Source organism: Sarcophilus harrisii, chromosome 2, assembly GCF_902635505.1.
Source record: "Sarcophilus harrisii chromosome 2, mSarHar1.11, whole genome shotgun sequence".
Classification (NCBI taxonomy): Eukaryota; Metazoa; Chordata; class Mammalia; order Dasyuromorphia; family Dasyuridae; genus Sarcophilus; species Sarcophilus harrisii.
In genome coordinates this window covers 247,094,643-247,110,114 of record NC_045427.1, presented here as the reverse complement: position 1 = coordinate 247,110,114, position 15,472 = coordinate 247,094,643, and the positions used below count along the sequence as shown (strand labels likewise).

At 34.0% G+C, this 15,472-nt stretch overlaps 1 protein-coding gene across 18 annotated transcripts in view; it reads left to right on the top strand.

The window, feature by feature from the left end:
- Positions 1–15,472, top strand: part of EHMT1 (euchromatic histone lysine methyltransferase 1) — a 259,276-nt gene that overhangs the window by 109,152 nt on the left and 134,652 nt on the right. For 17 of the 18 annotated variants that reach the window (XM_031951875.1, XM_012539611.3, XM_012539612.3 and 14 more), the window contains one exon: positions 5,409–5,968. In XM_031951875.1, the coding sequence (XP_031807735.1) occupies positions 5,409–5,968 (560 nt within the window). Of the gene's footprint in view, positions 1–1,937; positions 2,114–5,408; positions 5,969–15,472 lie in introns of those variants that run through there. The other variant, XM_023494417.2, reaches the window with a different exon arrangement.

Genomic DNA, 15,472 nt, shown 5'->3' with positions numbered 1-15,472 from the left:
TATAGGTGGGGGAAGGGAATGACATATTTGGAAACAATGATGAAATTTAAAACTATCTATTTCAAAAAATGAAATTGTTGGTAAGTTTGGAAAAGTCATTTTCAGTTCAGTAGTAGAATTGGAAGTGAGAGGGAAATGAAGATATAGAATCACTAAGTAAAGATAGGTTTTTCAAGGAGTTTGTGAAAGGAAGAAAGCAACAGCATATTTGTTTGAGGGAATAGGGTGATGGTGTTGGGGAGAAGGGAGATCGCAGAACAAAGTATTGTTTAAATGATGAAATGGATTTGGGTATATTGTAGTCAGTAGGGAAGGAACCATTAAACCATTTGATCAAACGATTGATGACTAGAAGGGTGAGGACAACTCAAAGATAAGTTGTCAGATGAGTAGAGATACGATGGGATCAAGGGCATTAAATAAATGTCAATGGAAAGGTCTCCTTTGAGACTTGTACAGAAGTGGAAATAATGGAGAATGATATTCACTGTATCAGATAGATTACATGTGGAAGAATTTTGGGAAAACCTTAATATAAATTATACATAGTTTTTATTTGTTCTATAATTTGCGTAAATCCTCATTGTTTGCTAGAACACTTTTAGCAATGTAAAACTATCTGGGAGCATGGGCTTTTTGATTTTTGCATTTGTTTTCCATGTCCATTGCTTGACACATGGAAGGCAGTAGTGTTAGAGCAAATGCTTTCTAATTGTGAAATTGGAAAACATGAGGGGCATCATAACTAACATCAGTGAAGGATTCAAACTGAAGAAATGATAATTTATCTACTTCTTTTTCAGTAATGATTATTGAGGATTATCATGTTTCATTTGTCATAGAGGTTTGTCATACATGTACCTCTTAGAATTTCTTTTCTTCCAGTAAAGTTTTACTTTAATGTCTTATTATAGCCTGGTTCCTGAAGACTATGACAGCAAATCATTTAACTTTTAGATTGTTTGTTGTGGGGGCCCAGTTTCAACTTAAAGATACTTATTACCAGATTGGCTGCATAGTGATTCAGTTTTTGGCTATAGTAAGTCAGAACTATTTATGAAGTTATAGAAGAGTCATTCTATCTTAAATTAACTTAAGATTTTAGAGTAAGGAATCTTTTTGTTGAACTGATTTAAATGGCAGTACCCCATTGGTCATTGTGAACTTTTTAATGTTTAAAGTTGAAGACCATGAGAAGGTAATGGGCCAATTTGTGTGTATGTGAAGAGATTACTGTTTCATTTAGGATTTATCAAAGAGTTTAACTTCTGATTGTCTTAATTTCAAAATATTAAACTTAAAAGATGGCAATAATCTCTTGGTGCCGTGGAACTATTTTTATTTATTTGTATCTCCTCTAACCCGTGCCTTTTGGATATGGTAGGTGCTTCATAATGTTTAAGTTGAATTACACTTGCATAATTTGGAATTTTAATGTAGATTTTCCATTTCTCTATTGTTGTCACAGAGGTGACCAGATGGTAATCTCCAATGAATTTACTTGTTGGTGACAGCTGAAGAAAAGAGATACTCAGGGTATTAAAAGAGATGAGACTTTGGTCTTATTTTATAACTGAGTTTTTGGTAGGGTTTAATTAAATATTCTTAAATTAGATATGTTATACTCATTAAAATGTCAAATAAATAGAAATTTCCAAATACATAAATAATTATTTTTTCTTTTGCATTACTATAAAGGAACACTCCAATATCTTTGCCAAGAAATTCGTGTGGACAGTATGGCTCACAGGGTCATGAAGAGTAAGGCACGACTGAACAACTAAACAACAACTTAATTAGGAGGCAAGCTAGATAACTCAATGGTTAGAGTGCTGGACTTGGAGTCAGGAACACCTGAGTTTAAATCTGGCCTCAGACACTTACTAGCTTATGTGACCCTGGGCAAGTCACTTAATTCTGCTGGCCTCAATTTCCCCATCTGTAAAATGAACTGGGGAAGGAAATGATAAACTGCTCCAGTATTTTTTTCAAGAAGACTCTAAGTGGAGTTATGAAGAGTTGGATATGACTGAAACAACTGGACAACATTGGACATGCGGTTTAAAATGTCTGGAAGGCAGTTGGACATACAAGATTGGAGGTCATCAGAAAGGTTAGGGAAGAAAGATTACCATTAGAAATTGTGAGATCACCAAAGTGAAGTAGGATAGAGAGAGAAGAGAAGAAGCCTTCAGGACAGAATTCTTTTGAACACCTAAGGTTAGAGTATGTGACCTAGATGAGGGTCCAGCAGAGGAGAGTGAGAAGGAGCAATATGAAAAGTAGGAAGAGAACCAGGAGAAGTAGTATCCTGAAAACGCCGAGCCAATCAAAAAGAGGAACATATCGATTCAATTTGGTCTTAGTGAATAAATTTTTAGATTTTGAATTGATAGTAGTTAATCATCATTATTTTATTTATTGGTTTAGAAATTAGAACTATTTGTTTCATAAGATTTTGGTAAAATATTTTTCCTGATTTCTAAGAATGAATAGGTTCATTTATAGATATTAATTTATTCCATAAAAGTTACATAGAGACATGTTTTGGGAATTCTTTTTAGGTGTGAGTTGGATTAATTAGCCACAGAGGTTCCTTTGAACTCCCAAATTCCGTTTCCCTCCTCATAATGAGTAAAACTGAATTCAGTTAAGAGTGGTCCTCACAACAGGTGCACTGTGTACCTAAACTTCAATTGAGGCCTTTACAATTTGGTTCTACATACTAACACTTTGTTTCATTGCCTTAATTAGCCTTTGATTATCTCACTCCTTTTTACCACAGTCAAACATTGAATAAAGGTTTAAATATTTTCCCCCTAAGTAGGATAACCCCTTAAGTAAAAAGTTGAATTTCTTTTTTCTTAAGAAAAAATTCAAAATAGAATTTCTTTCATTTACAATATTGCTGAATAAACTAAAACTTCAAATAATTTATCTTTTCATGAGTTAAGCTGGGCCTCCTCCTTGTCCTACAAAGCTCATTGGATCAGAGGTGGAAGCAATAGATCTAGGTGAATAATAAGACAAGTCCTTTGACTCTTTATTCTGTGCTGTTTTTATTAAAGCTCAGAAAAGTCTGGGAAAATCTTTCTGTAGCTCTAATTCTAGAATAGGAAAAATACAGAAAGCATTCAATAGCTTACTTATTCTTAATGGATTGACTAGGAAAACTCCTAATATACAGATTTTACAAGGGCTGAGAACAATGCTGCTATCTCCTTGAACAATGGATAGGACATCTCTTCTCTCCCCTTCCCACCCCCAAATTTCCCTGCGTGATGGCACATGAGGGGGAGGAGGGAGAGCCTTAGGGATTTTAGGAGGGAGATTATTTCATTAGGTCTAAGAGGACCTTGGCTGACACTGACTTTTACCTTGAGGCTCTCAGTCTTCAAAAGCGATTGCATTAGAGAATTGATTCCACAATAGGAATGTTTCTATTAACCAGTATTGGCCAGTTTACTTTAACTGCTGTATTTTGTAGAAAGGAAGTAAAAATCATGAATCAGATTTGGGACAGATTTATATCTACCAATAAAAGGCCACTTAGATAAATTTTGAAATCTGTGTTTGATGACTAAGTCCTTGGAGTTTGGTAGAAGAATCTGTTAGCATTTGGTGGGATATTTCAAAAGTAGTGTTAGCTTTTTGATATTCTTGTTAAATGACTGAATCGTCCATATTTTGTGTTGTAATTTCCCCCTTAGACTCATGATTTATTTCTGGTATCATATAGAAAGGGGTGAGGAAATGAAGCTAAACTATATATAAGGATCCTCATGAGCTTCATATGGACTTATTTAACAATTTTTGTTATTTTCTATTTAATAATATTTCTTATTTTGTATTTTTATTTTGCTAAATATTTCCTAGTTATATTTTAATCTGATTGGGACTACATTCAGGAATATATAGTAGACTACTTGTTTGCCATCTTTGCTGTGGGGAACTCTTTGTGTGGAATATGGAGCTCCCTTTTCTGATGGCAGCTTCCAATCTACTTTTATTTGACTGGGAGCAGTAAAAAGTCAGCTTATAGTTATAGTGCTAGTTTGTTTCAGAAGCTGAATTTGAAGTCTTGAATTTTTTGATTCAAGAGTATTACTTCTAAATATTTCTACTTCCTTTCTCTCATAGTTCAAGATTAAATGTCATCTTCATTCTGTAGTTTGGTATCTGTGTCCAAGTAGAATGAAAGTACTTTGGCAGAGAGCGCAAAAAGAATAATTATTGCTACATAGAATTATTATATTTGTAGAATTCCCCCCCTCCCCCCCCGTATCTTGAACATTAAAAAAAAAAAGAAATTTTGTTACAATCCTACAATCTCTGTTCTCAAATTTGGTACCCTAATGTTTACTTATTTTAAAAATAATAACTATTATAATTCTGATTGCCCTTAACATGAATTGTTGGTTACAAACTGTTATTTTGTTATCATTTACCATATTGGTGTGTATATTTTTATATATATACATATCATTAGCACATCCCTTCCTTATTACTTATTACATACATATTTTTAAACTTAGAACATTTGAAAATTCTTGTCTTCAACTCTTGCAACAATAGGAACTTTGTTTTTCTGGAAGGTATTTTTAATTATTTAACTTTTTATCAAATATTCCTATTAATAAAATCTATGTAAGATTATTTTTGGAATTTTGATGTTTCTAACAAAGTCTATTTCCCCTCCAATTTTTATTTAAACTTTAGCCTTAGCAATTGACTAAAATTCCTAACCAATACATTTGAGATTTTAAAAAATTTTGTATAAAGCATAAGCACATTGCTTATGTGCATGGTAGACTTTAAATCTTGTTAAATTAATGAGAGGATTTTCTGCAGGACAGAAGAAGGTAGTAATGCTTGGTGCCAATTCTCTAGTATAGGAAGATGATCTTATGTAGGACAAAAAATTAGAGAAGGGAGGATCTGAAATCTATGCCTGTCTCCCTCACTTACTCTCCAAATTTTGGGGGCAATCTGATAAAATTTCTGTGCTTCAGTTAACTTTTCTGGAAAATGGAAATTGTATTGATTGCCAGATTGGTCTTCTGTATCAAATAGGATCACAAAAGAAAGTATTTTAGAAAGTGAAAAGTATTACATAAATCAAAAAATAGGTACTGTAGCATAGTAAAAAGAGAGTATTGGAGTTGGAATCAGAAGAGCTGGATTTTAGTCCTGCCTTGTGAAACTTAATAGTCAACCTTTTTGAATTCTGATTTCTTCAGCTGTTAAATGGAGATAATAAATAGGAATATGCATTTCCCACTTCTCATGATTGTTATAAGGAAATCCCTGTATAAACTTTAAAAAGCACTACATATAAATATGAGCTGCTGTTAATACAATTATTGTACTGACAATCATATTTGACTTCTTGTGGCCTCTTTCCGCAGGGGGTAATGCCATGGCTGCTGATGAAAGTTCAACAGAAAAGCAAGGAGGGGAGCCTCAAATGGCAGCGGATGGTGAAACAAACGGTTCTTGTGAAAGAAATGAAGCCAATAGTCATCCCAATCCAACTAAACACACTCAGGACAATACAAAAGCCAGCCCACAGGAGCCTGCTAATAAGTTAACCAGAATAGCTGAAAATGGAATTTCTGAGAGAGATAGTGACTTTGGGAAACAAAATCATGTGAAAGCTAGTGATTTCACCCAGACTTCTCTCACAGGAAGTAATGGCTATATCTTAACCAAACAGACATTACCAGAACAGCCCATAAGGACTACCAGCACCTTGGCTTCTTCTCTTCCTGGCCATGCTGCAAAAACACTTCCTGGAGGAGCCAACAAGGGAAGAACTCTAAGCTCATTTCCTCACGTACAGGCTGCAACGCCTACCAAGCTAGGTGAAGGGAGTAAAGATCTAGATCATAAAAAACCCGCCACTACAAATCCTGATGTCAAAGTCCACAGAGCTCGGAAGACTATGCCTAAGTCCATCCCCAGCCTGGTAATATACTCCCTGCTGCATTTTTTGTCTCTTAGATGGGTTATTTTTGATTATTGACCAGCAGGGGATGTTGGGAGGTGGGTTGAGAAGGTGAAAGGGACTGTTTCATGCCTTCTTTCTCTCCTTCCTTTTCCCGTACCATCATTTGACTTCTGGAATTAGATAAAGGGTTTATTTTATATGCCAGATATAACCATGGTTTAATCATTGAGATACTTTCCCAGTTTTGTTGGATGACCAATTCTTCTGTTTTTGGACCAAGAGCTATATAAGAAAAGCTTTATAAGAAAGTGCTTTAGAAGTGAATGAAACACTCATTTAGGAAAACTGGAGAGAACTCTGAGTCTGTTGATGCTTTATAGCTAAATCCTCAATCCCTTCATAATCTCTGTCAGTAATGCCTAGAAGTGGACAGTGTTTAGATGTTTGAGTGAAAGAATTGTAGTGGGAGGTTGAGAGAGAGAACAAAAGAAAGATCTTTAACGGAAGGGAGTTGTATAATTTAAAAAGTATATAATCAGTCTAGGTTTCCTACTTAATATTCAGTTAAACATTTAGATACAGAGCTGCAGTTTTCATTTTAGTATCAAAATCCAGCCTGCTTACAGAATCATTTGTTCATGCTGTTCAATCGCTGGTTCCATAGAGATCTTAATTCTGCTTTGGAAGTGTAGAATGTTTCTTCAAGAAAACACAAAGCAACAGCAGATCTTTGTATTTTGTTGTGCTTTAACAGAATGGAAAGGACCTGGGTCCTACTTCCTGTTGTTTAGAGAAGTTGTATTTCCCACCAGAAAATGTCTTTGAGTCTTGTTGCTTTAGGAGAAGTGACATTCTTGGGAAATGGGTAAAAGGAAGAGAAGGTCAAGAGATGGAAGAACAATAGAGAGAAAAGATCATGAAAGATACATAAATATAAATAAAATACAATAGCAGATAGTAGTTTTTTCTTACTGGTGGAGGATAAGGAATGCATTAAAAACAGAGATATAGTTGTCTTTGTCCCTAGTAATTTCATATATTCAGGTAGTATGGGAGAAATGCTAGATTAAGAGACAGGAGACCTGGATCGTAGTCCTAATTATGACTGAGTGTGAACATAACTCAAACATCTGAAAACATTAAGGTATCTCAGATTTCTTGGTCCCTCTTTGGATCTTGTATTGTTCTGCTTTCATGTTCCTTAAGTTCCTTGTCCCTACCACTCCAAGAATCCAGAAGCAACATTGATTCAAGCAGCTATAATCAATCAATCAACAGGTATTTATTAAGCATCTACTATCTGCCTTTTACTAATCTTGAGGATATAAATATAATGAATGAAACAATTTCTCCTCAAGAGGAACTTAGATTTTCATGGGTCTACATATAGATTATATATCAAATAGAAAGAATAAAAACAAAGAAGTACAATAGTTTAACAGGGCAAGCATTAGCAGTTGAGGAAATCAGATTTGCCTTCAGGTAAGGTGGTGCTTAGACTGAAGAATCAATGAGGTAGAGAATAAGAGAGTATCCTTAGGTAATGGGGACAGCTAGTGTAAAGGTATGGCCATGGGAATGGAGTCTGCAATGGAAAGAAAGACTGGCTCTATTACAGAACATTGGAGAGAAAGTAACATAGTAGTAAAGTTCAAAAAATGGGTTATGGCCAGTTTTGAACGATTTTGAAAGCTGAACATAGCAGATTATTTGATTATGGAGACAGTGATTGAGACATAGACAGATGAGTACTTAAGGAGATCATATTGACAGCAGTGTACGGATTAAAGTGGGCAGAGACTTAAGGCAAGAATACTGATTAAAAAGTTATTGCAATAACTTAGGTGAAAAGTAGTGAGGACTTGAATTAAGGTAGTAGTTGTGTGAGTAGAAAGAAAGAATCGAATGTAAAAGATATTGAGATAGAAATGGCAAGATTTGTTAGCTAATTATTTAGGGAGAGGGAGTGAGAGTAAGGAGTTTAGAGTAATGCCAAAGGGGTGTGTGTGTAAATAAAACAAATAAATAACTTACAGTTATGTAACCTGGGAGACTATTAGAATGGTGGTGGCTTGGAGAGAAATAGAGATGTTCTTGAGAGTATTGGATTTTTTTTTGTGGGGGGAAAATAATAAGAATTCTCTCTTGTGGATTTGTTGAATTTGAGATTTCTTTGGCACATCCAATTTGAAAAGTTCAAGAGGCATGTTGACATGAGACATGAAACTGAGAAATTGAGATTTGACAAGAGTTTTGAGAGACAACAGTATGGTAGTAATAGACTGTGGAAACTGATGAGGTCACTCAAGAGGGAGCAGATAAAGAGTAAATTATATGGATCTTATAACAGCTCTTTGGGGAATAATCAACACTTAGAACTTATAATCTGAATGATGAATCAGTAGAGGAGACAGAGAAGGAACCACTAAGTAGGTAGGAGAACTAGGAGAAAATAGTGCCATGAAAGTCCAGAGGGTAGAGAATATCCAGGAAGATAATGTGATATAGCAGGATGAGAAAGGATGAAGATTGGGGTGGGGGTGGGGATAGTTTTGGCAATTAAATTATTACCGAAAAATTTGGAGAGAACAATTTCAGTTTTGGATGAGGTCAAAAGCCAGTTTAAAATGTTTTCAGAAAAGAGAAGAGAGGAAGTAAAAGCATGAAGAAGTGTAGACAGTTTTCAAGGCATTTGAAAAAAGAGAGAAAGCTATATAAGAAAATAATTTGAGTGTGAATGGTAGAATCTTTTTTTTAAAGAATGGTGGAGACTTCGACTTATTGGATCTTCAGTTAAGGAGAGATTGAAGATTAGAAAGAGATGGAATCAAGGACATACAAACAGAGGCTGACTATGACAATGATGAAGGCTACCTCATTGTCAGAGACTGGGAACAGGAAGACAGGTTAGGGGTGATATTAGTTGTTCTTAGGGAGAAAGTAGAGATAATTCACTTAAGCAAATAATTTTCAAAGTCCTCAGTTGAAAAGGAAGAGGAAGTGTTTGGAAGTTTGAGGCGAAAAAGTTTGGAAAAACCTTTTTAAGGAATTAGATAGATAATCAATTAGGGAAGAGTAAAAGTTTTGCCTTCCTACTGTTAGGTTGTTTGAAGGTTGAAGTTGTGTTGTATAAGTTTATAATGGACTTAGTCAGCATGGTTGTGACCTCCTTTTGGCACCTTTCAGCAACAGATGAGTGCAAATGAAAGAAGTAAATTGTGGAGTAATACAAGAATGAAGCAATGCAAAAAAATAAGTGATAAAAAAAGGGAATGATGAATTCTGCAATAAAAGATAATATACCATTTTTTTTGGCTAAATATAGCATCAAGATTAGAGAACCAGAAAAGTAAGATCGGGAGCAGTGATTTGATAAAATACTGAGAAGTAGAGGGATTGACGGTTTCCATGGAGGCAAGGATGAGTTTAGCATGAAAGAGGTGGATAGAGAGAGATGAAGTGATGAAAGATTATGGTCAGGTAGTGTAACATTGGAGGTTTAGGGAAGTGATACACTTATGGGTAATGTTGAGAACTTTTGTATAATCATCTTTATCTGTGGCTGAGTTGGAATGGAGTAGGTCATAGAATTAAGGAGGCTAAATTGGGATGTTAGGAAGTTTGAAGGAACATCATTGTATATTTTAAAGTCCTCAAGTACAAGTTAGAAGTTGGGAGAAGAGAAAAATGGTGAGCCATGTACTAAATTTTGTAGCAAAGAGGAAGAATGATTTTGGGGAGATGGGGGAACAATATAAAATATCTAACAATAATCTGGATTGGGTGAAAAATTTTGATAAAGTGAACTTTAAAGGAGGAAAGGTTGAGGAATGATGGTGGCAAAGGTAGAATTCAGCAAGAAATGTTATGACCCACTTTCTCTTCCTCTTCTCCTCTAGGACTAATGTATAGGGAGTGTATGGGGAATAGGCAGTGGTATAGAGGAAGGTGAGGGATAAACTCTCATTAGGGAGCCAGTTCTAAAAGAAGGCTAATAGATAGAAGGAATGTGAGAGAACAAAACCCAGCATTTGTTTGTTCACTATGAAATTGAAATTCCAGAAGGCATAATAGATGGGATTAGAATGTGGGACATGGATGGAAGGAGGCTTGAAGAAGAGAGAGGGAATGAAAAAATATAAAATGTATAATATGTTCACATAGTACATTCTATATTTGTAATATATGCTGTATTAGTGACATAGGTATGACATAAATATCAATATAAAAAATAAAAGGGGATGGGAGATAGTTTTCTCCTCTATATTTGGTAATTGATTAATATAGAGGGAGAGAAATGGTTTAGAGAGAAAAATTATTAGTTACAGGAATAGTAGATAAAAAAACAACCAACCAACCAGGTTCCAGAGGATCTTATTGCTTTACTTGTTCATTCTAGGTTGGATTTTCAGTGCTGCAGAGGGCATTGAATCTGTATTAGTTCCTATTTGCTGCTGCTACTGTTCTCTGATTTTTACACAGGGCATGGACAATCATCTTTTTGCTATTAAAGTGATTTTTCCTTAAGCTTAAGCATATATCTGATTACATCCCCCCCATTACTCAGTCATCTTCAGTGACTTCTTAGTCCCTTTAGAATCAAATATACACTCCTCTGTAGTGTATATTATTCCCTCTCTAGGATTCTTTAGTCAAATATTGTGCTTTTTCTCTGTTTCTTACAAACTAGACTTATTTTTCCTTATCTTTGTTTTTGTGGTGGCTGTTCTCTTTACCTGGTATGCAGCCCTTCCTCTTCTGTGCCTCATAGAATCCTCTCTTCTTTCAGGACTAAACTCAAGCACTACCTTCTACCTGAACCTTTTTGTGATTCTTGCTACTGCTAATGCATTACCTTTCAAACTACTTTGGGTTTAAATATTTTGTTTATATCCTTAATGCTCTTGAAATATACATATATACACATACATCCCCTTGGTTTTTTCACTTTCAAATGTAAATTCCATATGAGTAGAGATTGTTTAATTTATTTTATTTATATCCTTAGAACCCAGCATATAGTAAGTGCTTTATAATTACTTGTGGATTAATAGATTGGATATAATCAGCTATTATAAACTGTCTGCCTGATTCTTTTTTTTTTTTTTTAATTTGTAGCAGCAAGTTCCTTAGTAATCCTGGGTGTGAAAATCATGGGTTCCTGGTTAGTTATTCTTATTGTAATGAAACGGTACTCATGAAAAGTGTTTCTGATAGGTTTTTTTCTCCCCTTATACTTTTTTTTATTCGTTTTGCTAAATGTTTTCCAATAACATGTAAACATTTTTTAAACATTTACTTTTTTTAAAGTTTTGGGCTCCAAATTCTTTACCATCCTCCTCTTCCGCTGATTCTCCTTCACTCCTATCTCAATCTCACTTGAAGGAATTTTAAAAAATAAAAACTAGCAAGAGAATTTGAAGATAATTGATTAATGGCCTTTTTTAGGGTTTAAAGGAAAATGACAGGTAGGTCATAAGTCTAAGACAGCTAACCTCCCAAGCTTTTATCCTGAGACTCTGGAAACTTAAGTATTAAGTCAGAATAATAATGAATGATGGTTCCTTTAATTACCCTTAAAATACATGCTTAATTACTGAGCAATATCTTTTTAATTCACAATTAACTTTTTAAACTGAGAATCTATCAAAAAACTTTTGGCAAATTAAGTTATTCACTAGATAACGATATTCTTGGTTTCAAGTTGTCTGATCATCACATTAAGTCAATAAGGAATTATTCTTAATCTGCTGCCTACCTAGCAGGTAGTAAGTCACCTAGTAAGGTGACTGTAAGAGGATTGTACAGGTTTGGAGCTTTAAGGTCTACATAAAATAAAATAAAAAACCAGGGAATAATATAAACTATAATGCTGTTAAATATTAAATAACATAATATGCACCATGGGATCATAGGTCCTTAAGAAGAGAACATGTGACTTAGGCTAATTGGGGGATATGCAATGTCCAAATTTATTTCTTTGAGATTATAATGGTAATAAAGATAATTTCAATAAACTTGCGTTGGAAAATGCCATCTACATCTACAGAAGGAATTATGGAGACTGAATGTGGATTGAAGTATGTTATTTTCACCCTCTTTTTTTTCCCTTTTCTGGTTTTTCCTTTTTGTTTTGTTTTTTTTCTCACATGACTAATGTATGTTTAAAATAATTGTGCCTATATAACCTATATCAATCAGTTTGCTTGCTATCTTGGGAAGGAAGGAGGAAAAGAAGAGGAGATAAAAAAACCTTAAAATTCAAAAATTTTACAAAAGTGAATGTTAAAAACACTATTTTAACATATAATTGGAAAAAATAAAGTACTAATAAGTGAGATAATAATAGTAATAGTTGAAAAATATGACTTTTAATTTATTTTTACATTACACTTTTTAGAAATGTAATATTTAAAGTATCATCAGCTGTATTATGCTTATATTACTTTAGTAGTTTATAGGATATCAAGAGTTCATCTTCCTGTTTTGGTAGATAATTTATAAGTTTTTGTGGCTGATCTTCTGTTGATGGTCTTTTCCTAATTTATCTAGCCCAGTCCTCAGATAACATTCATAGTTCATTGCTGAGCTTTCTAGCTCAGTAGGATCAAAATTTGCAGTAGAACCACAGTCATATCCTTACCGCACTAAAGCATTCAAGTAGATTTTCAGGAGAAGCATAGCTAAGTGCACATTTATTATTTTTTAAAAAATATTTTGCTTTGTCATGAAGGTTCTGTTGCCCTAAGGGAATTCAATAAATATTTAGTAATGAATACCGTGTTCATGTTTTACTTTTTACAAGGGTTTTGTGAGATAGTATTTTCTTTAAGCTCGCCACCATTGCTCTTCTTTGTTTATATTCAAAGTAGCCTAGGGTTTAACAGGCCTAGTTAATGCTGTCTTCATTTATCTTCTCTTTGTTAGAGAGAAAAATATTCAAAAGTTACCAAGATATAGACAAATCTTATCATTGTTATTCAGGGATCAGATCTTCAGAGTATTTTAACATTGTTTTATTTAAAGCAGTTTTCATAGGTATATAGTCTATTTTACAAAGTAACATATTTGAGGTCAGAAATCATACTTTTGAATGATTCAAATAATGATAAAAGAGAAGTTATGCTATTATTTCTCTTTTTCTATTTACTAATGAATTAGGAACAAAATTATTGAAAAAATTTACTAGTTTCATTCCAAGTGTTTTTGCCATCTTATTTTAGATTGTAGTGCTGGGATTACTATGGGGGGGAAAAGTATGATTTTCATGATTCTTGTACTCATTCGGCACCTAACCAGGAGAGGTATTTGTAGAATCCCCTTCTATATTCACCAGGCACCTTAGTATTTTCCATTTCTAGATGAGTTCTCTGTTTTCTGAGCATAGAATTGTCAATTCCTTATTATACTTAGCCTGGGAAAAGGTATGTATAAGAACAAAAGTATGTAGGAAACTGTGGTAATAGTGGAAAAGAGTTCTGAATGTGGAGTCAGAGATTCTTGAGTTCAGATGCCATTTGTGCTATATTCTATCCATGTGATTTTGGGTAAATCAATCTCTTAGTAGATCCTAAGTTTTCCTGACTTTAAAATAATCAGATTGGGCTCCAATGATTTCCAAAGATCTTTTCAGCTCTAATTTGTGATCTTAGCATCCCATAACTTTTTTTCTAAACACTGTATCTATTTTCCTAGATTGTATGTCACCATGTGTCCCCATCAAAGTGTTTATTTTGGTGTCTTTTTTTAAGGTATGTGTCTCCTTTTTCTTTTCTTTTCAGTCTTTTCCCTTATCTTGTTCCATGAGTAAAATGTATAGTCACTGTAATGTTTACTTAGATCCCTTCACTTTTCATTCTAAGCCTTTGTCTCCTCATCTTGTCCCCTTCTTTGCATGATAATCGAAGCATTGCTTTCTTCTTTTTATTTTTTCGTTGTAGTAGCATTTTATTTTTCTAAATACATGCAAAGATAGTTTTCAATATTCACTTTTGTAAAACCTTGTGTTCCAAATTTTTCTTCCTCTCTTCTCCCTCTCCCCTCAAGACAACAGTCTACTATACATTAAACATGTGCAGTTCTTTCTAAACATAATTCCATATTCTTTATGCTGTATATATAAAAAAGAAAAAAAAACAACAAACAAACAATGAAAAAGGCGAAAATACTATTTTTTGATCCACATTCAGTCTCCAAAGTTCTCTTTCTGAATGCGGATGGTACTTTTAATCTTGTTACTGTATACAGTATTCTTTTTGTTCTCCCTTCACTTAGTATCAGTTCATGGAAGTATCTTCAGGCCTCTCTGAAATCATCTTGCTGATCATTTCTTATAGAACAATAATATTCCATTATATTCATGTACTATAACTTATTCTTCCATTCTTCAACTGAGGGGCATCCACTCAGTTTCTAGTTCCTTGCTGCTATAAATACTTTTGCACATGTGGGTCTTTTTCCCTTTTTCATGATCCCTTTGGGATAAAAGCCCATTAGAAACTGCTGGATCAAAGGGTATGCATGGTTTGATAGCTCTTTGGGCATAGTTCCAAATAGTTCTCCAGAATGATTCAATCATTTCACAACTCCACCTATGTATTGCTTCCTTCTTTCAAAGCCATGTACTCTTTCCATTCTTAATTAATTTCGCCTTTTAAAATATCTTCCCTTTCTGCCTTAGCTATCTTTTTGTTATTGTTGTTCAGTCATTTCAATCTTGTCCAATTCTTTGAGATTTCATTTTTAAAGTGTTCTTGATAGACATTAGCATGGTTTGCCATTTCCTTCATCAACTCATTTTTCACATGAATTAACTGAGGCAAACAGAGTTAAGGGGCTTGCCCCAGTGTCACAAAGTTTGTTAAGTATTTTGAGGCCAGATTTGAATTCAGAAATATGAGTATATACATGAGTAATACAATACTATATCCCCATACCACTTAGCTACCTCTAGCTATCTTAGTATAGGGCTTTGTAGTATAACTGCTCTAATGAGGGGAATTTAAGTTTTATCCTGAATTCTGCCTTTTGAATTGAAACTAGTTTCTCACCTGAAAATACCATACATCTTCTGTCCTCCTTCCCTTCCTTCTTTCATACTCATTGAACCAGATGTAACTTGGGATGACTTATAACCCACCGACTCTACTCATATTTCAGCTTCTACACATCCCAGTTTTTTAATTATGAAAGTTTAATAGTGACTTACTATTTCTCTTTAATACATAGTCATCATCTTTAAAATTTAAAGGGTATTATAGATTTAAATTCATAATTTCATATCTCCTTGACTCTGTGGACCTCCATATGTATTAAAGTCATAATCCTTCATGACCTATATCCTATACCTTATCATTAAAAGTTGCTGATCAACCTCTAATATCTCTTTAACTTAATACTCTCATACTACAACTACCTCATCTACTAGTCCTCTCCACTTTCCCAGACATTCCCACTAAATTTGTTGTTTTGTCTCAAGGACCATCCAGTAGAAACGTTGCTCACCTTTTAGGGTTTTTGTAG